General features: G+C 42.9%; 1 protein-coding gene across 2 annotated transcripts in view; it reads left to right on the forward strand.

Moving 5' to 3' along the window:
* The window catches only part of LOC111141534 (Sec23 homolog B, coat complex II component), a 40,698-nt gene extending 27,068 nt beyond the window's left edge, over nucleotides 1-13,630 (forward strand). The window contains exons 16-20 of one of the 2 annotated variants that reach the window (XM_022494143.1): nucleotides 2,664-2,825; nucleotides 6,928-7,014; nucleotides 8,941-9,096; nucleotides 9,490-9,555; nucleotides 12,895-13,630. In XM_022494143.1, the coding sequence (XP_022349851.1) occupies nucleotides 2,664-2,825; nucleotides 6,928-7,014; nucleotides 8,941-9,096; nucleotides 9,490-9,555; nucleotides 12,895-12,984 (561 nt within the window). In that variant the 3' untranslated portion in view covers nucleotides 12,985-13,630. The remainder of the gene's footprint in view (nucleotides 1-2,663; nucleotides 2,826-6,927; nucleotides 7,015-8,940; nucleotides 9,097-9,489; nucleotides 9,556-12,894) is intronic. The other variant, XM_022494144.1, reaches the window with a different exon arrangement.
* Nucleotides 13,631-20,973: the final 7,343 nt, after the last annotated feature.

Below are 20,973 nucleotides of genomic sequence, written 5' to 3' on the forward strand. Positions count from 1 at the left end.
ACAGAGAGAAGATAGTGGCTCCCCAACTCCCGTGAAGAGGCAAAACAGGGTTGTTGCTGAAGGCCACAGCAGAATCTCATCTGTAGAAGTTCTGGGCCGGCAGCTACCTCAGTGGTCACTCAAGCAAATGAAGCACACGTGAAGGTGAACATTACAAAATGAGGCCACAGATAATGGCAAATATTTAATGATACCTGTGTAGTGACGGTGCTGATCGTATCTGGGAATCAGCAGTAATAAGCAGCTCCTGTAAATAACTGCACTGCACAGGAACCAGCCACTTGGGGGGCATCGGACAGTGAAAGGAGGGACGGAAGTGGACACGGCATGAAGCCACCTTCAGGAATCTGTATTTACCTCTCTATAAATGAGGAGGCTGGAGCTGGACTCGGTAGATGGTTGTGAGGATGGCCAGCTGAGGCGGAGAGTGTGGTCTGCAGGGCCAGGCGCCGGGGAAGCACTTGGTCAGTGTGGGTCTGCTCCACAGCTGGGGCCTATGACTCTCAGGTGGCCTTCATGGGTGCAGCTTTCCTGGAGCCAGAACAGAGCCAACTCTTTTCCCTTCCCTCAGAGATGCCTTAATGAGGAATAGGTAGAGAGCAGCAAACTTTCATCTTTAAATAAATTTCTGAGCACTCAGATATCCTAGTAGGTATTATCCTTTTGCTTACTCAGTTTGGAAAGTGGACACAAGTTTCAGGCATGCTGTTGTATAGCTTGGACTCTTTAGGGTTAAAAGGGGGCCTTAGAGGTCACTTCACCTGATCCCCCTGGCCCAGGCAGGGCTCTGTGGTCCCTGACGCCCACCCAGTGGGCCTGTGTTAGGGCAGTCGAGCCTGCTCAGTTGTTGCAGAGGGTGCCCTGGGCCTGCCAGAGTTCATGCGGAGTTTCAGCCACTGGCTCTGCCACTGCTGATCCCCTCCCTGAACCCCCATGCATGTTGGTTTCCTCTTTACAAAGACAGAACAGGTCTGGAGAAGTGGTTTCTCATCTCTTTAAAATTGTGGAATCCTTTCTTTGAGAGGAGTCCCTTGGAAGCCAGCACATAAGCAGATAGACTTGAGCTGCTCTGGTTGTGCCAACGTGCCACCCTTAGCACTGGGTGCTCCCGGAGCACCCTCCCCTGCCCCCCATCTTGGGCCCAGAGGATCTGATGAGATTGAAGAGCACAGTTGGAAAATCTCTGAATGAGGTGGCTTGTAAGATTCCTTTTGTCGAGACTTCTAGGTTAGAGGTCAAGCTCACAGTCTTGGGAGCCAGATGCCTGGAATGAAGCGGTTCCATCCCTCAGTGTGAGTGGCCTTGGGCAAGTTGCCTACCCCGCAGATTGCTCACCCATAAACCAGGGTGGTAAGCGAAGCTGCTTCGTGTCTATATTAGAAGAATTAAATCATTCTTTCAAGTACTTTGTAGCTTGCACACGGAATGTATTGACTATGAGCCATGATTATTATACAGGAGTCAGTGGTTCAATATTGGAAGTCTCAGGAAGCTTTAAACTTCTCAAGGCAGCTCATTTTCATGTTCTGGCACCTCTTTTCCCAGCGTGGGGTTTGAATTCATGACCTTGAGAGCAAGACCTGAGCTGAGCTCAAGAGTCGGGCCCTTGGGGTGCCTGGGTGGTTCATTCGGTTCAACATCTGCCTCCGGCCCAGGTTGTGATCCCGAGGTCCTGAGATCAAGCCCCGCATTGGGCTCCCTGCTCAGTGGAGAGCCTGCCTCTCCCTCTCCCTCTGCTTGCCACTCCCCCTGTCTGTGAGTGTTCACTGTCTCTGTGTCAAATAAATAAAGTCTTAAAAAAAAAAAAAAAGTTGGATGCTTAACCGACTGAGCACCCCAGGTGCCTCATTTTATATTATTTTTATTTTTTAACTATTGGTACCTCTTCTGAATGAGCTAAAAGTCTGCCATGCACCTTCAGATCTCAGGGTAAAGAGCATCCCTCTCTTCCCTCCACCCTTGATGCCAGCGCAGCAGCCCGAGTCTTGAGCTCTCCGGCCTCTCATCTGTGACTGCGTCTGGAGTCCCCTCCCTCTGGCCTCCTCATGCACATCTTTCAGACCCCAGTGGCTTGGGAAGCCTCCTGCTGCCCCTCCATCCTTACCCCATCCTACTAGTACTTTCTTGTATCGTGCTCACAACTTTTTATTGTGGCTGCCTTGAGTGTGCCTTTTCCTCATGGCACTGTGACCTCTCTAGAGCAGACGTTCTGCCTGCAGCCTGGCCCAGTGACTCCAGAAATAAATGCTGCTTTGCCTTTCCCCCTTCATGCAGAAGCTTTGATATACCCACAGGGCCCCTCTCCCTTTCTTAAAAATAATGTTTATGATTGAGGTAAAAAACACATAACATAAAATTTATCGTCTTAGCCATTTTTCAGTGTGCAGTTCAGTAGTTTTCAGTATATTCATATTGTTATGCAACAGATCTCCAGAACATTTTTATCTTGCAGAACTAAAACTCTGTACTCACTAAACAGCAGCTTCCCGTTTCCCTCTTCCTCCAGGCCCTGGTACTGTCATTGTACTTTCCGCTTACAGGAACTCAGAGGCCTTTGTCTAAGGTCTGGCTTCTGTTTCAGAGACCTAAGGCAAGCCTGCTGTCTGGGTATCTAAGTTACAACTGTACGCCCTTGTCTCTCTTTTTTTTCTTTGTAAATGCAGTTCATGTTCCATCTTAGAAGATCTCCATTTCTCCAAGTGTTTAACAACAGTCCTGACGAGTCATCGTATTACAGACACCATTTTGCCCGACAGGATCTAACCCAGTCCCTCATCATGATCCAGCCCATTCTGTACTCCTATTCCTTCCACGGGCCGCCAGAGGTGAGGTTTATGTGAATGCTTTTGTCAAAATTGGAATCACCTAATATGCGTTGTTTTTTTTTTTCCTAGCAAGTTTACTCTTAGAGCAAAGCTGTAAAAAAAAAAAAGAAAAAGAAAACTTGAAGTCTTTATAGTACTTTAACATTATTTCTGAGTATTGAAAAATACACGTGGGAAAAAGTCACAGGACCTATAAAGAAAGCTATTATCTGTAGAAGGCAGGATTATATGTTTAAAAAAAAAAAAAACTTACAAAAATACGTAGGTACTTTTTTTTTCCAGTTACTTTGGCCCAGTAATTCCATGTCTTGTGCCTGAAGGAAATCCTCTGACATACAGAAAAAGCCTTGTTCAAAGAAATAGTGAAATGAACTATTATAATAGAAGTTTAGAAAATAATCCCATGTCCATTATCACCACTGCTATTCAACATAGTACTAGAAGTCCTAGCCTCAGCAATCAGACAACAAAAAGAAATTAAAGGCATCCAAATTGGCAAAGAAGAAGTCAAACTATCACTCTTTGCAAATGATGTGATACTATATGTGGAAAACCCAAAAGACTGCACTCCAAAACTGCTAGAACTTGTATAGGAATTCAGTAAAGTGTCAGGATATAAAGTCAATGCACAGAAATCAGTTGCATTTCTTTACACCAATAAGAAGACAGAAGAAAGAGAAATTAAGGAGTCAGTCCCATTTACAATTGCACCCAAAACCATAAGATACCTAGGAATAAACCTAACCAAAGAGGCAAAGAATCTACACTCAGAAAACTATAAAATACTCATGAAAGAAATTGAGGAAGACACAAAGAAATGGAAAAATGTTCCATGCTCCTGGATTGGAAGAACAAATATTGTGAAAATGTCTATGCTACCTAAAGCAATCTACACATTTAATGCAATCCCTATCAAAATACTATCCATTTTTTTCAAAGAAATGGAACAAATAATCCTAAAATTTATATGGAACCAGAAAAGACCTCGGATAGCCAAAGGAATATTGAAAAAGAAAGCCATAGTTGGTGGCATCACAATTCTGGACTTCAAGCTCTATTACAAAGCTGTCATCATCAAGACCGTATGGTACTGGCCCAAAAACAGACACATAGATTAATGGAACAGAATAGAGAGCACAGAAATAGACCCTCAACTCTATGGTCAACTAATCTTCAACAAAGCAGGAAAGAATGTCCAATGGAAAAAAAACAGCCTCTTTAACAAGTATTGTTAAAGTATTGGGAAAATTGGACAGCCACATGCAGAAAAATGAAACTGGACCATTTTCTTACACCACACATGAAAATAGACTCAAAATGGATGAAGGACCTCAATGTGAGAAAGGAATCCATCAAAACGCTTGAGGAGAACACAGGCAGCAACCTCTTCGACCTCAGCCGCAGCAGCTTCTTCCTAGGAACATCGCCAAAGGCAAGGGAAGCAAGGGCAAAAATGAACTATTGGGATTTCATCAAGATCAAAAGCTTTTGCACAGCAAAGGAAACAGTTAACAAAACCAAAAGACAGCTGACAGAATGGGAGAAGATATTTGCAAACGACATATCAGATAAAGGGCTAGTATCCAAAATCTATAAAGAGCTTAGCAAACTCAACACCCAAAGAACAAATAATCCAATCAAGAAATGGGCAGAGGACATGAACAGACATTTCTGCAAAGAAGACATCCAGATGGCCAACAGACACATGAAAAAATGCTCTACATCACTCGGCATCAGGGAAATACAAATCAAAACCACAGTGAGATACCACCTCACACCAGTCAAAATGGCTAAAATTAACAAGTCAGGAAATGACCCTCCTACACTGTTGGTGGGAATGCAAGGTGGTGCAACCACTCTGGAAAACAGCATGGAGGTTCCTCAAAAAGTTGAAAATAGAGCTACCCTATGACCCAGCAATTGCACTACTGGGTATTTACCCTAAAGATACAAATGTAGTGATCTGAAGGGGCACATACACCCGACTATAACAGCAATGTCCACAATAGCCAAACTATGGAAGGAACCTACATGTCTATCAACAGATGAATGGATAAAGATTTGGTATATATATTTGGTATATACATTTGATGCAGCCATCAAAAGAAATGAAATCTTGCCATTTGCAACGACGTGGATGGAACTAGAGGGGTATTATGCTTAGCGAAATAAGTCGGTCGGGGAAAGACAACTATCATGTGGTCTCCCTGATATGAGGAAGTGGAGATGCAACGTGGGGAGTTTGGGGGTAGGAAAAGAATAATAGAAACAAGATGGGATCAGAAGGGAGACAAACCATAAGAGACTCTTAATCTCACAAAACAAACAGGTTTTCTGGGGGCAGGGGGGTTGGAAGAGGGTAGTGGGGTTATGGACATTGGGGAGGGTATGTGCTATGGTGAGTGCTGTGAAGTGTGTAAACTTGGTGATTCACAGACCTATACCCTTGGGGCTAAAAATACATTATATGTTTATAAAAAATTTTTAAAGTTAAAAAAAAAAAAAGAATCCCAAGTGTTTAATAGTAGAAAAATAAGTAATCTAAGAAATATTTAGAGTTTATGGAATGTGATAAAATATTAAAATGTTACATGAACGGTGCACCTGGGTGGCTCAGTGGGTTAAGCCTCTGCCTTCGGCTCAGGTCATGATCTCGGGGTCCTGGGATCAAGCCCCGCATCGGGCTCTCTGCTCAGCAGGGAACCTGCTTCCCCCTCTCCCTGTGCCTGCCTCTCTGCCTACTTTTGATCTCTTTCTCTCTCTCTGTCAAATAAATAAATAAAATTTTTAAAAAAATGTTATATGAAAGGGGCACCTGGCTGGCTCAGTTGGTAGAGCATGAGACCCTTGATCTCTGGGTCATGAGTTCAAGCCCCTCATTGGGTATAGATGTTACTAAAAAAGATAAAGTTACATGAAAAAAATCAAAATAGAAACTTTCCTAAATTATGTATTTTTTAGCATACAGGAATTAAAAACTATGTGAAAATAAATGATGAATATTTGTTGGACTTGGGTACAAATTTTCAAATTTTCCTTAACAAGTACCTTACTTTTATTATTGAATTAGAAATTATAATAAAATGTATTCTGTAGGAAACTTTTAAAACTTCTATTAAAAGTTGTTCTTTTGGGGCGCCTGGGTGGCTCAGTGGGTTAAAGCCTCTGCCTTCGGCTCAGATCATGATCCCAGAGTCCTGGGATCGAGCCCCACATCTGGCTCTCTGCTCCGCAGGGAGCCTGCTTCCTCCTCTCTCTCTCTGCCTACCTGCGATCTCTCTCTGTCAGATAAATAAACAAAATCTTTAAAAAGAAAAAAAAAAAGTTGTTCTTTTTTGGGGCGCCTGGGTGGCTCAGTGGGTTAAGCCGCTGCCTTTGGCTCAGGTCATGATCCCAGGTCCTGGGTTCGAGCCCCGCGTCGGGCTTTCTGCTTAGCCCGGAGCCTGCTTCCTCCTCTCTCTCTGCCTGCCTCTCTGCCTACTTGTGATTTCTCTCTGTCAAATAAATAAATAAAATCTTTAAAAAAAAAAAAAAGTTGTTCTTTTTCATGTAAGCATCTACAGCAATAGATTTGAGAGAATGTGTCTCCAATAGATAAAATACATTTCTTTTTTTTTTTTTTAAGATTTTATTCATTTATTTGACAGAGATCACAAGTAGATGGAGAGGCAAGCAGAGAGAGAGAGAGGGAAGCAGGCTCCCTGCTGAGCAAAGAGCCCGATGGCAGGACTCGATCCCAGGACCCCGAGATCATGACCTGAGCCGAAGGCAGCGGCTTAACCCACTGAGCCACCCAGGCGCCCGATAAAATACATTTCTAACACAAAACTGAGAATGTTTGGGATAAGATGTTCTTAATCTCTCTCCCCAGTTGATGAGGGATTCTTTGGAGGCTCTTTCTAATACAAAATTGATACTTAGAACATCTGGGTCAGGGAGCAGAAAGCAGGACTTTCCTTAAAGATGGAGAGAGCCATTGTGCCAGGTGCCATTCATCAGCAGCCTTGGAGCTGTTGTGTAGACACCACAAGTGTGGGGTTGGAGTGGTCGCCATGTGGGAACGGGGCAAGACCAATGCCTTCTCTCCCCCCTTTTTCTTCAGCCAGTACTCTTGGACAGCAGCAGCATTCTAGCTGAGAGAATTTTGCTGATGGATACTTTCTTCCAAATTGTCATTTATCTTGGTGAGGTAAGAAGACACTAATTTCTTTCATTACTATTGTTTTGGCTTTCTTTTTATTAATTTAGGTTTTTATGGTATTTGAAATAATTTGGGCTTAGAAGACCTACTGCTTATTAGAATCAGTATAGCAGTAAAATCTTTTTCAGGTCCCTGGGGTATTTGTATATTTAGTAATTTTGATTATATTTATTGTAAGTAAATCTCAGGTGGTCATTTTAAATCACTCTAAAATCCTTTAACTGGACATTATGTTCATTGATAAATTCTTTTCCTTCTGTTGTCCATTCTTTACCTTCAATAAATTGCTTGGGTGATTGACTTGACTTCCTAGTGTCCATATACTAGATGTGATTTCAAATGTCCTGCAAAGGTATATATTGTATTTCAGAATTCCCTTAATAACTTAGGATGAATTAGTTTTCCAATACTAATATGCATTTTATAGTTTTTAACTTTTTTCAACATATTAACACCCACTCTGCTAGTTGCTTGCCCATTGGGTGACCAACTGCTGTTCCCACTGGTTCCTATCGGAGCAATAATCGTGATTTGGTTTCTATGCCTTCAACTGAGCTCTTAAAGATATTCTGACCACAGTCCCCATCCTGTTCGTTCACACATTTATTGAGTATATGTGCATGTGCATGCAAGTGATGGATTCTAAAGACGAAGACAGTGACATGTCTCCCCAAAAGCCCCATGTCTACTGGTTGTGAGTGTTCTGATGAACTCTTGGACCCAAACGAGCTTATGGGCATTTCCTCTGTGCCACCATTCAGTCAGAAATTAAGACCCAGAAGATGTTACTGGAAACTGAGAAGGGGAGAGCAGGCTGCAGAAGGAAGCCCCTAAAGAGATTCCTCCCTCTGGTATCAGACTAACGGTTTTGTAAAACCCATCGGTCACTTGTTACATCCTCTAGCTCCATTTCCCCTCTCCGCTGTTTTCTTTTTTAGTGTCCCCTAAATAACACGTGAAAACACTTCAGGTTATTTATAAAGCTGTACTAATCAGTCAGTGAATATTTCTTGATTTCTCTGTGCACATGGCATTTTCTAGAGCTGTTGCCAATGGGGATAAAAGAGGGGGAGACACGGTGTCCGCTGAGGTGGGGAGATTGGCTTTACCTTCTACTCTGTAGTATGTTGCCTTCTACTTGCCTACTGAACACCCACGCATGGATTCTCACAGCTTTTCTCTCCCCCACCAAGAGTATCCTAACCCAGACCCCAGGGAATTTGGGGATGAGTCTTTGTGAGACTAGGCCCTGGAGGTGTGCCCATAGAGAAGTGAAGGGGGAATGGATTCCATGTAGGAAGCCAACGGATCCCTTTCCCTACCAGCTGGAAGGACATGGGAGGCTGGACCCAGTGATGGCAGTGGAAATGGAAAGGCAAGGTGGCTCCTTGGGACAGCTGTACCCTGGGTGTTTTTAGCTAGTTGGTATGTACAGTTAGAAAGGGAAGAGGCGGGGCGCCTGGGTGGCTCAGTGGGTTAAAGCCTCTGCCTTCGGCTCGGGTCATGATCTCAGGGTCCTGGGATCGAGCCCCGCATCGGGCTCTCTGCTCCGCGGGGAGCCTGCTTCCTCCTCTCTCTCTGCCTGCCTCTCTGCCTACTTGTGATTTCTCTCTGTCAAATAAATAAAATCTTTAAAAAAAAAAAAAAAAAGAAAAAGAAAGGGAAGAGGTGTGACTGATGGCTCTGACCTTTCTGGGAGAACTCTGTAGTGGGGGGTGTCCTGGCTGCACCTCTTTGCTTCCTCTACTTTAAGCAGAGGAAGTTCCCCTTTGCTACCTGCTGCAACTCGTCATTCTTGACATGGCTTCTTCCCTGAAACGAGTCATGGTGGGAGTGTTAGAATGTCAAGAATGTCAGAGAAGACTATTGTTCCAGTGTTTCCACAATGGTTTTGTTTGGTTTATTTTGGTGCAGACCATAGCCCAGTGGCGTAAAGCTGGGTACCAGGACATGCCCGAGTATGAAAACTTCAAGCACCTCCTGCAGGCGCCGCTGGATGATGCCCAAGAGATTCTGCAGGCACGCTTCCCAATGCCACGTTACATTAACACGGAGCATGGAGGCAGCCAGGTGAGTGCGCTGAGTCCCAGCTCTTGTGTTCTGGTGGTTCCATGAGGTCTATGGCTATAAATCCAAACTGCGTGGTTAATATTTTATGTGGTGGCATAAACGGACAAACTTCAGGCAAACTTCCAAACACTTCTTAAATCAGTGGTCAAAATATGTTAATGTAAAAGTAGAGGACTGCCAAAATAAAACACATGCTTCATGCTTCAGGAACCCTAAGAAATGGAGAGTCATTGGCTTACAGTAAAGAAATGCGTGCCTTTGTGGTAAAAAAAAACAAAAACAAAAACAAAAAAACCCCACAAAACTAAGTTAACAAAAGGAATGTAAAAACTTTTTTTTCTACTACATTAATATTAATGTCACTTGTAATCTTTAAATCTCTTGTTTTTAAAGGCTCGATTCCTTTTGTCCAAAGTGAACCCATCACAGACACACAATAACCTGTATGCCTGGGGACAGGTAAGAAATTGTCAGGTATCTGGGGAGGACGCCAGGCTCCTTTTTGAGCACCTAGTTACCAAGTTACCCTTTTGGCCTTAGAGGCAGAATAACTCAGGTATTTTGCTGGGGGGTGGGAAGGCTTTCTGTAACATAGCTGAGGCAAGAGGAAGTGCCTTGTGTGGATCCCCTTCTCTGACCAGAGGACAGAACTCTGTAGCGTGACCTGTATTTGGCTCTCTTCATAGACACAGCAGCATCTCCCCAGACTCCCTTTGCCCCCCTGACCCAGCCCCGACCCCACTTCTCTCTCCCAATGGTGTGGGGTAAAAACATCTGATCACCACTGGCTCTGTCTCCTCACTTTTCAGCCTCTGTCTCCTCCTTTATCTAATTATTCCGAACATTTAGGTCTCCGTCCGGTCTTTTTCTTTGACTGTTTTCTTGTAACATTTTTGAAAATTAAACTTTCCTTTGAGGCCATTGTAAATTTACAAGCAGTTATTAGAAATAATACAGAGAGATTCCCTGTGCTCTTCACCTCCTGTCCCCCAGTGGGAACATCTTGCACAGCTGGAATGCAGTATCATTCAGGATATTGAAATAGATATGGTCCAGATACACATTTCCTTCACCACAAGGATCTCTCATTTGCCCTTGTGTTAGTCACTCTCACTTCCTGCCTGCCTCCACCTCTTAACACATGGCAACTACTGCCATGTTCTCCACTTCTATGATTTCGTCAAGAATATTATATATGTGAAATTGCATGGTGTGTAACCTTTGGGGACTGGCTTTTTTCCCTCAGCGTGATTGTCTAGAGATTCATCCAGGTTATTGCAGGAATCACTAATTTGTTTCTTTTTACTTGCCGAGTAGTATTCCGTGGTATTGATGTATTGTGGGTGTTATCAGTGTACTGTAGTTGTTTATCATTCACCTGTGGAAGGACATCTGGATTGTTCACAGTTCCTGGCTGTTAGGAGTAAAGCTACTAGAAATAGTCATGTATAGGTTTCTCATTAACAGAAGTCTTCCATTCTCCAAGGTAAATGCCCAGGATTACATTTGTTCAATGGTATGGTAATCACATGGTTAGTCTAAGAAACTGTGATGCTTTCCAGAGTGGACTGCCTCCTTCTACATCCCCACTAGTGATGTATGAGTGATCCATTTTCTCTGCATCCTTGCCAATATTTGATATTGTCATTATTTTGATTTTAGCTATTCCAGTAGGTGTATACTGGTATAACATTGTGGTTTTCTTTTTTTTTTTTTTTCCAAGATTTTATTCACTTGACACAGAGAGATTACAAGTAGGCACAGATGCAGGCAGAGAGGGGGAAGCAGATTCCCCACTGAGCAGGGAGCCTGATGTGGGGCTTGATCCAGGACCCCGAAATCATGACCTGAGCCGAAGGCAGACGCTCAACAGCTGAGCCACCCAGGCGCCCCTAAATTACATTTTCTTTTCTCTCTTTTTTAAAATTCTTTTTTTTAGATTTTATTTATTTGACAGAGAGGTCACAAGTAGGCAGAGAGCCAGGCAGAGAGAGTGGGGGTGGGGAGCAGGCTCCCCGCTGAGCAGAGAGCCGGACGTGGGTCTTGATCCCAGGATCCTGAGATCATGACCTGAGCCGCGAAGGCAGAGGCTTTAACCCACTGAGCCACCCAGGCGCCCCGATGATAAGTGATTTTTTATTGAAATGTGAACATTTTCATATTTGTTATGAGACTCTGGATCTATGTAAATAGGCTGTTTTAGCTGGCTTTTAGTCACGCTGCTCTAGGAAGGAAGCTGGGAAGACATTGTTTCATTACTGCCAGATAGCAATCCAGGTTTTCCATTGGCCTCTTGACACCTGGGTGGGGGACAATTCATTGTTACTATTGGGTGGGAATGCGTGTTTCAGCTCCCCACCTAGTCTCCACTGATCCTGCTATGGAGATGGCCTTGTTAGTGTTGGGTGGTGGTGAAAGTACGCACTGTCTACTAGGCCGCCTCTGATACCCAATGCAGGGGGCACAGAGGACTTCTTCCTATTGCTAGGTCTGGGTAGAAGTGCAGGCTCCCCGAATGGTCTCTATTGGTTCCATGACAATTAGGGAGATGTTCCCCTGGCCATTGGGGAGGAAATTCCCAGTGCCATACTTGGCTTTCTCTGAACCCATCCTCATGGGCTCCCTTGTTACTGTCTTGTGAAGGTGGCCATCTTCGGTGCTCACTCAGCCTTTGCCAGTGTGTGTGGGGCCACAGTTTTTTCTGTCATCTTTGACTGGAGTTAATATCTAACATCTTTTGTCTTGCTAGGCTATGCTGGTCCTTTAACTAGAGAAAGTTGACTTTCTCTACATTTTTTTCTGTGTCCAGTGATTGTTTGCCAGCCTTTCAGCTCCAGGTCTGGGATGTATGAGGCAAAAAGGAAACCCAAGGAGCTCACCACTGTGTTGTTCCTTGGGATCCAGGGCCCCTAGTTTGTCTGCTCTCTTCTCCACCTTTCACAGTCTTCTTACATTTCTTTTATATAAAATGTCCAGGGTTTCCAGTTGTACATGGTGGAAGGAATAGGGAAAAGTACAGGTACTCCTTCCTGGAAGGCATCTTATAAAATTTTAATTATACTTATATTTTCCTAATAGTAGTACAGTATCATTTTTGAAAATTTGAATGTGTCAAATAAAATATTAAGAAAGAAAATTTAACATTACTTATAATGCCACTGTCTAGAGTTAAGTATTCCTGGCTTCTTTGTAGGTAATATAAAATGTGTATATTGTGTATATTTTTACCTATTTTTTTACAGATTTGGGCTCTTACTAGAAATCAAGGTTTCTATTCAGTTCTTCTCCCTTCACATTACATAAATCATGAACATTTTCTGATAGTACAGATACCATCTTTTCAGTGGAGTTCCTGATTCACTCATTTGTAAATATACTACCATACAAGCTTCTGTTGTAAGCAGGGCATGAAGAGCATTGGGTTAGGTGTTGGCAGGGTGATGGGGAAGGTGAGACACAGGGTGTGTGACCTCCGGGAGCTCATGCTTGATGGGTGGCCAGACTCTGGGCAAGTCATCAGAACCATGGAGAGGATTAAAGCAGAAGGGCATATGCCCAAACTGTCTATAGTGGCAGGGGATGGCCTGACCTCAGTGGATTGGAAAGGGGTTTTGAGAGGAAATTATGCTTCAGTTGGTAGAATAGTTAGCTAAGCAGAGAATAGCAGTGGCGGGAGTCCTCCTAGCAGAGCAGGTAGCACTGTGAATGTTCTGAGGTGATGGAAGCGTCCTTAGTAATTCATAAATGCTAACCAGCTTTTCAGATACCTGCCAGTTAATCTTTACCATTAAATTTCAGGAAACAGGAGCACCCATCCTAACTGATGACGTTAGCCTGCAGGTGTTCATGGATCATTTGAAGAAGCTGGCTGTTTCCAGTGCTTGTTAAGCTAGAAGATGTGAGCAGAACATCAAAGAACACATTGGATTGTGTTCACAATTGCTGATAATGGCTTAAAAACATTCCTTTCACTTTACTTGTGGGTTTTAATAAATAATCAAAGGAAGCATTGTATGTAACTCTTTAGATTATAATTTATTTGTATTTCTTATTTGTGCCCCTTTTCCTGCATCATCAAATGTTTTGGTACTTGTAGATGTTAATATACTTTTTGTATCCTAACTTTACTGTTACATAAAATCAAAGGTAATGTATTTTGGCAACTTAGGTGAAAATCATAATGATCAGACAGGAAATCTGGATAAAGCAAGCACTGGCTAAAATAATGCTAATACAAATTTGATTTCCTGAAGTCTCTATGTGTGTATGTGTATGTTATTAGTGACTCCCCCAAGAGGTATTACCTGAACTTAATCCTCATTTTCTGCCTAAATGTTAAGTGAGGGAAAGGTTGAAATATGTGAAACTTGATCATCAAGGCAGAGCTGTCTGGAGTGCACTGTCCCTAACTCACATGTAAACAGCCCAGCCCAGGTGGCTGCTGGGAATCAGTGGCCCTAACAAAATGATAATGCAGTTATCTTGGGCATCAAGTAAAACAACTTACACAGGTACTGGTTTTGTTTTTTTTTTTAATCAAAGTAGTATATGCATGGTTTTAAAAAACAAAACAACATATCCTAAAGAACTTTATAATAACGGTTCCCTCCACTCCCTGAGCCTAGACCTACTCTTCAGAGGTGGCTGGTTTTAGCCTTTCTTTTCAAGTTATTTGTTGATGTTATCAGTGTTAGCCAGTGTCTCTCAATTCCCATTTTCCAGAATGAGGACCTTTCTCTGTACCATCCAGTTTTGATGGACTATGCCTTTATTTTTTTATTATCAAGGTTGGTAAAATTTACATTCCAACCTGTTAACCATAGTTATGTCTTTTGTCTCAAAGTTCATTCTGAAAGTTGAAAACAAATAAAGATCATTTATATAATTGTAATAATGTTAACAATGTCCTTGTTTGAGTCAGGTAGTATTACATTTTTCTCCATGGGTTTGCTGTCCCAGTCCCTATACCATTTGAAGAAAATGTTCCCAGTGACAAAATCAGTCATTTACATTCTTATGTTCTAGCACTCCTCAGGTCGGTTTGCTTCTTTTTTGCATCATAACTTCGTGTATTTGTTGTTTTCCCTAAGAGTTTCTAATTTTGGGGCAGGTGATTTTTTAAAATTTTATTTATTCATTTGAGAGAGAGAGCATGAGAAGGGAGAGGGTCAGAGGGAGAAACAGGGAGACCAATGCAGGTACTCATTCCTGGGACTCCAGGATCATGACCTGAGCCAAAGGCAATCACCCAACCAACTGAGCCACCCAGGTGCCCTGAAGTCCATTCTTTAGAGATAATGGATCTCCTCTTTAATCACCGCCCAATTGCTGTGACAAGTCATCCAGGAATTTGTTTTGTTTGGAAGCCTGGGTTAGTTCTACAATTCCTTTAATCCCATAAGTCATTTGCTATCTTAAGTTACATGGGAGATAATTCACTGAATCTATTCTGTCTTTATACTTAGCTTTGCCGAGTATAAAATTCTAGGCCCAAAACAATTTTCTCTCAGAACTTTGGAACTATTTTTTCATTCATTTGACAAATAATTTTTCAGTATTTGCTATGTATGGCGTGTCTTACAGACACTGGGTATGTAGCCAATAAAACAAATACCTGCCCTGGTGGAGCATATATTCTAGTTAGGGAAGACCAACAACAACAACAAAAATTAGAAGTAAATTACATGATTTATTAGAAGGTACTGAGTCCTATGTAGAAAAACAAAACTAGAAACTCCTATCAATTGGATGTTGAGCCATCTGGATTGATTCTTACTTGTATTTTGAATTTGTATTACAGCCTTTTGCCTTTGGTATGCGTTCTGGAGGGCCTTTCCTATCTTAAGGTGTTTAACACATTTTAAATGCCAAGGGCTTTTATTTTGTGTACATTTTCCATAGAATATTTTTCTTTTTCTTTTCTCTTTTTGTCTTAAAGATTTTATTTATTTGACAGAGATCGCAAGTAGGCAGAGAGGCAGGCAGAGAGAGAGAGGAAGGGAAGCAGACTCCCCGCTGAGCAGAGAGCCCGATGCGGGGCTTGATTCCAGGACCCTGGGATCATGACCTGAGCCAAAGGCAGAGGCTTTAACCCGCTGAGCCACCCGGGCGCCCCTCATAGAATATTTTTCTTACTTGGGGGAATTTTTTTTTTTTTTAAGTGGGCTCCATGCCCAGCGTGGAGCCCAACACAGGGCTTGAACTCATGACCCTGAGATCAAGACCTGACCTGAAATCAAGAGTCCGACAGTTAACCGACTGAGCAACCCAGGCACCCCATGAATGTAATTTTTAATTGAGTATGTCATATAGAAGAGCACAGAAACCTGATTAAGGTTGAAATTATTCCATCTTGGGCCTTTCCATTTTGTTTTATTTTTTAAAAAGATTTTATTTATTTTACAGAGATCACAAGTAGGCAGAGAGGCAGGCAGAGAGGGGGGGAAGCAGGCTCCCCGCTGAGCAGAGAACCCGATGCGGGGCTCAATCCCAGGACACTGAGATCATGACCTGAGCTGAAGGCAGAGGCTTAACTTACTGAGCCACCCAGGCGCCCCGGGCCTTTCCATTTTAAAATAACAGAAGGTAGAATGTAATAGACCTACCTTGCACTGGTGTTCTCTTCAGTGACAATGAGTTAGGTGGTGAGGTGGCACCACTGGGTGACCTAACATAGAAGACCCTGCCATGCAGATCCTACCTCTGGGTACTGGTGGCTGTTTCCAGAGAGAACATGGAGGTGGAGAGTAGTGTATGGAAAGCAGCTATCCTGAGGAGGAAAGCATGGAGCCCAGTGTGCCTAATGAAGACTCTGAAATCCATCTTGAAGGCAAAGAAAGCCTCTGACCTCAGGGGAAATGACCTGTTAGGGATTTTAAAAACAGTAGGAGAAAAAAAAATTTTTTTAATTTTAAAAAATAAAAACAGTAGGAGAGTGGCAGGATGGATGGGAGGAAGCTGGAATCCAGGTGAGGTCTGAACAGAAGCAGGTGTTTGGACAGAGGTGGGGTGTTAGGCGAGAGTCTGAGTTCAAGTTTCTGGCTTGGGTGATACCTCAATCATTCCCTGAATTACAGAAAAGGAGGGAAGGAGTTCTTTGCTCTTTCTTTTCTAGCATTGATAAATTCAATCCTGGACATTTTGAGTTTAGGGAGCTTGTGAGAGATAACAGAATGCCCAGCAGGTTAGTTGTAATTAAAATGGATTTTCTTTCAGGAGAATTTGGAGCAGATTTCAGTCATTAACAAATAAGATAAATAACATGAGCAAAGTTGCTCAGGATGAGAAGAGAACAAATCTTGCAACAGAATACCAGTTTTTGTTTTGTTTTTAACAACCTTATTGAGGTATAGCTTACATACAAAGAACTGCTCCATTTAAAGTACACAGTTCAATGAGTTGTTTTTTTTTTTTTTTTTTTTTTAAATAAGAGTTTATTTGTTTGACAGAGATCACAAGTAGAGAGGCGGGCGGCAGGGAGGGGGGAAGCAGGCTCCCCGATGAGCAGAGAGCCTGATGCGGGGCTCGATCTCAGGATCCTGGGATCATGACCCAAGCCAATGGCAGAGGCTTTAACCCACTGAGCCACCCAGGCACCCACCACCTTTTTTTTTTTTTTTTTTTAACAGATTTTCATTTATATGAGACAGAGGGAGAGAGGGAGAGAGCACACAAGCATGAGGAACAGCTGGCAGAGCGAGAAGAAGGCTCCCCAATGAGCAAGGAGCCCAATGTGGGACTCCATCCCAGGACCCCTGGATCATGACCTGAGCCGAAGGCAGACGCTTAACCAACTGAGCCACCCAGGTGTCCCACTTTGTTTGTTTGTTTTTTTAAGATTTTATTTATTTGTGTGTGTGAGAGAGAAAGCAAGCGTGGGTGAGTGTACAAGTGGGGAGGAGGAGCAGAGGGAGAAGTAGACTCCCCACTGATCAGGGAGCCTGATGCAGAACTCAATCCCAGGACCCTGGGATCATGACCTGAGCCGAAGGCAGACACTTATCCAACTGAGCCACCCAGGGGTCCCCAGTTCAATGAGTTTTGACAGATGTGTACACTCATGAAACCACCATCACCATACAGAACTTTTCTATCCCCCCCGTTGGTTTCCTTAGTAGGCAACTGCTAGTCAACTTTGTCCCACTGTATATTAGTTTGTTCCTAGAGTTTTGTCTAGTTTCATTTGTGTCTGGCTTCTTTCACTTAGCATAATCCATTTATGATTCCCCCATGTAGCTGCATGTATCAGTAATTCTTTTTATTACCAAGATGTATATCACTTCTCATTTATTCATTCACCAGATGATGGTGATTTGGGTTGTTTCCCTTTTTTGGCTGTTATGACTAAAGCTCTGTGAAAGTCCATCTACATGTCTGTGTGGATATGTTTTCATTTTTTTTTTGATAAATTACTAGGAATGGAATGTCTGAGTAATATGGTAGGTGTATGTTCAACTTTTTAAGAAACTTTCAGTATTGCAAAGAGGTTATGATGTTTTATGTTTCCACCAGTTAAGAGGTCTGATTGCTCCAAATCCTTATAACTCTTGGTATTCTTTTTTTTTTTAAGATTTTATTTATTTATTTGACAGACAGAGATCAGAAGTAGGCAGAGAGGCAAGCACAGAGAGAGGGGGAAGCAGGCTCCCCGCCAAGCAGAGAGCCCAACGCAGGGCTCGATCCCAGGACCCTGGGACCATGACCCAAGCCAAAGGCTGAGGTCCCAACCCACTGAGCCACCCAGGCACCCCAACTCTTGGTATTCTTAATATAGATTTTAGTCATTCTAATAGGTGTACAATTGTGTCTTGTGGTTTTAATTTGCATTTCTGCGATGACTAATGATGTCCCTGTGCTTATTGGCTGATGAAGTTCTAGAACCTAAGTGAGGTTCGGTGGGGTGAGGTCTGGAGCTGATGACCAAGAAAGAATTCTTGAGACATCTTTGGTGCAAAATGGTGGTTTATTAAAGCACGGGGACAGGATCTGTCGGCAGAAAGAGCTGCTGCCCCGCTATCATGAGGAGTGGCTGATTATATACACAGGAGTTGGGTAAAACAAAGGGGATGATGTTAGTCTCTAAGGAATTTTGGAAGCAAGGTCTCCAGGACCTTGAGGGGCTAGCTATTGTTGGGAGAAAGGTTATTTATTACTAGTAAAAAAATCTTCTCGTGAGACCCTTTAGATGTATATTAGTGGGTCATATGCTTGGGAATGATTGCTGACACTATCTTGGAGGTTTAGAGATAAAGTTTCACACTTCTCCTATCAAGTGTCCTTGTTAGTGAGATTTGGGTTTAAAAGAAATTTAACTTTATTTACATTTCCTTCTACCTCAGCCTCCTTCAGTTTTATGGAGGGGAGGGTGATGTTAGGGCTTGAGGAGCTGAGTTATTTGCCTCTGGAAATTGTGCTATTGTTAAGATAGCTTCTTTGTTGTAAATCTCTAGGACATTTGTAAACCAAGGGAGACTCCTGTCTTGCAGGACTGTGATCTCTGCAAGTTAACTATTTGTTTGTCTTTTAGGGCAGTCAGGGGTGCCTGAGGAATGTCACACATATTACCGAGGGGAGCGGGTGGAGAGGTGGTGCAAGGTGCCAGCTTTTGCTTTGTCCTCAGCCAGCCTTCTGCTCCCTCATCATTGGTCATTAGTATATCTTTTTAAAAAAAGATTTTATTTATTTGACAGAGAGAAAGATCACAAGTAGGCAGAGAGGCAGGCAGAGAGGGGGGGAAGCAGGCTCCCCACTGAGCAGAGAGCCCCATGTGGGGCATGATTCTAGGACCCTGAGATCATGACCCCAGTCAAAGGCAGAGGCTTAACCCACTGAGCCACCCAGACACCCCATTTGTATATCTTCTTTTGTTAAGAGTTTGCTCAAATTTATTGCCTGATTCTTAGTAGGGTTGTCTTTTTTTAATTGAATTGTAAGTTGTCCTTTTATATTCTGGATAGAAATCCTTGATCAAATATAGGTATTTGAATATTTTGTGGCTTCTTTAATTTTCTTAACTGTGACTTCTGAAGAACAAAAGTTTTAATTTTGAAAAAATCCAATTTACTAGTATTTGTTTTATGGTTCATGCTGTCTGTATTCTAAAAAATTCTTACCCATCCTGTTGGGTCCATGGTCAAAGGAGCGAGACTGGTACAAAGCGAAGGTCAAGCAAAGTTTTATTTCACGCCAAGCATCGAGAATCAAACAGACCGGCCAGGGCCGTCTCTTGCAAAGAGGCGACCCCTTCCAGTCCCACAGACTAACTTTTATAGAGTAAAGGCCATGTGGTTGAGCCTGGCCACACACAGGTGACCAATTGAATTACAACTCACCCTGTAGTAGTTATTTGAACTAGCCTATCACTCTGGTCAGAATTGGCGCCCAAAAGGCAGGGCCCACATTCTTGGGTGGTTAGGGAGGTGCTTTCCTGATTGGATGTCTCCACCTGGCTTGGCTCATCTTTGTATTCTGGGCTCTGTTACCTCTCCTTGACCTGACACATCCTAGTATATGGGCTCTGTTATCGGGGGCTGTTCAGTCATATTTTACTGGTTTCCCAGACTTGTTTCTAAGGAAGTTCCTCTGGGGGGGCAGGGTCAATCTAAGTTTACTGCATAAACAACAAAATGGCTCACTCTGGCTAAGTAGGCCCTTACAATCCCAAGGTGGCAAATTTTTCTCCTGTGTTTTCTCCTAGGTTTGTAGTTTTAGCTTTTGCATTTAAGCCTATGATCCATTTAGAGTTAAATTTTTGTGTATGGCAAAACAATTTCTAAAGGATGGGAGAAGTGGAAAGAGCCCTGAAGGACACAGAGATACAGAAGAAAATTATGTTTCCAAAGCTATGAAAGGAGCAGGTATGGTCAATGGTGTCAAATGCTTTAGAGATAAAATTTGACTATGGCTGAAAAGTAGTTACTGGATATGGCAATTTACTGAATGTCCACGCTATGCCAAGCACATCACTTCTGCTCTCAAAGTTAATTTGGTCTGTTGGAGTGGTGGTAGATTATGCTTTGAATTTAGAAACACATGGTTAAGAGAAAAGTTGGAAGGTAGGCAGAGTCAAAGTGATGAAGTTCTTGAACCTAGGTGAGGTTCGGTGGGGTGAGGTCTGGAGCTGATGACCAAGAAAGAATTCTTGAGACATCTTTGGTCTAAAATGGTGGTTTATTAAAGCATGGGGACAGGATCTGTCGGCAGAAAGAGCTGCTGCCTCGGGGATGTGAGGAGTGGCTAATCATATACACAGGAGTTGGGTAGGTGAGGACAAAGGGGTGTTTAGAAGGGCTATCAGGGTAAAGAAGACTGTCAGAATATTGAAGGCCTGGTTACTATCAAGCCAAGGCTGTTTTTCCCTTTAATGAGGCACTGGCATGAAGACAATTGGGAGTTTCCGGGTGGAATGTCACATTCCTGCTATCAAGCGTCCTTGTTAGTGAGATTTGGGTTTAGAAGAAATTTAACTTTATTTACATTTCCTTGTACCTCAGCCTCCTTCAGTTTTGTTTGTGGTGGGGAGGGTGACATTAGGGCTTGAGGAACTGAGTTGTTCGCCTCTGGAAATTGGGCTATTGATAAGGTAACTTCTTTGTTGTAAATCTCAAAGACATCTGTAAACCAAGGGAGACTCCTGTCTTGCAGGACTGTGATCTCTGCAAATTAACTATTTGTTTTTCTTTTAGGGCAGTCAGGGGTGCCTGAGGAATGTCACACATATTACCGAGGGGAGCGGGTGGAGAGGTGGTGCAAGGTGCCAGCTTTTGCTTTGTCCTCAGCCAGCCTCCTGCTCCCTCATCAAAAGGAGATGTGTTGGGACGCCTGGGTGGCTCAGTTGGTTAAGCAGCTGCCTTCGGCTCAGGTCATGATCCCAGCGTC

The sequence above is a fragment of the Enhydra lutris genome, unplaced genomic scaffold, assembly GCF_002288905.1.
Source record: "Enhydra lutris kenyoni isolate GAN:26980312 unplaced genomic scaffold, ASM228890v2 scaffoldscaffold6, whole genome shotgun sequence".
Lineage (NCBI taxonomy): Eukaryota > Metazoa > Chordata > Mammalia > Carnivora > Mustelidae > Enhydra > Enhydra lutris.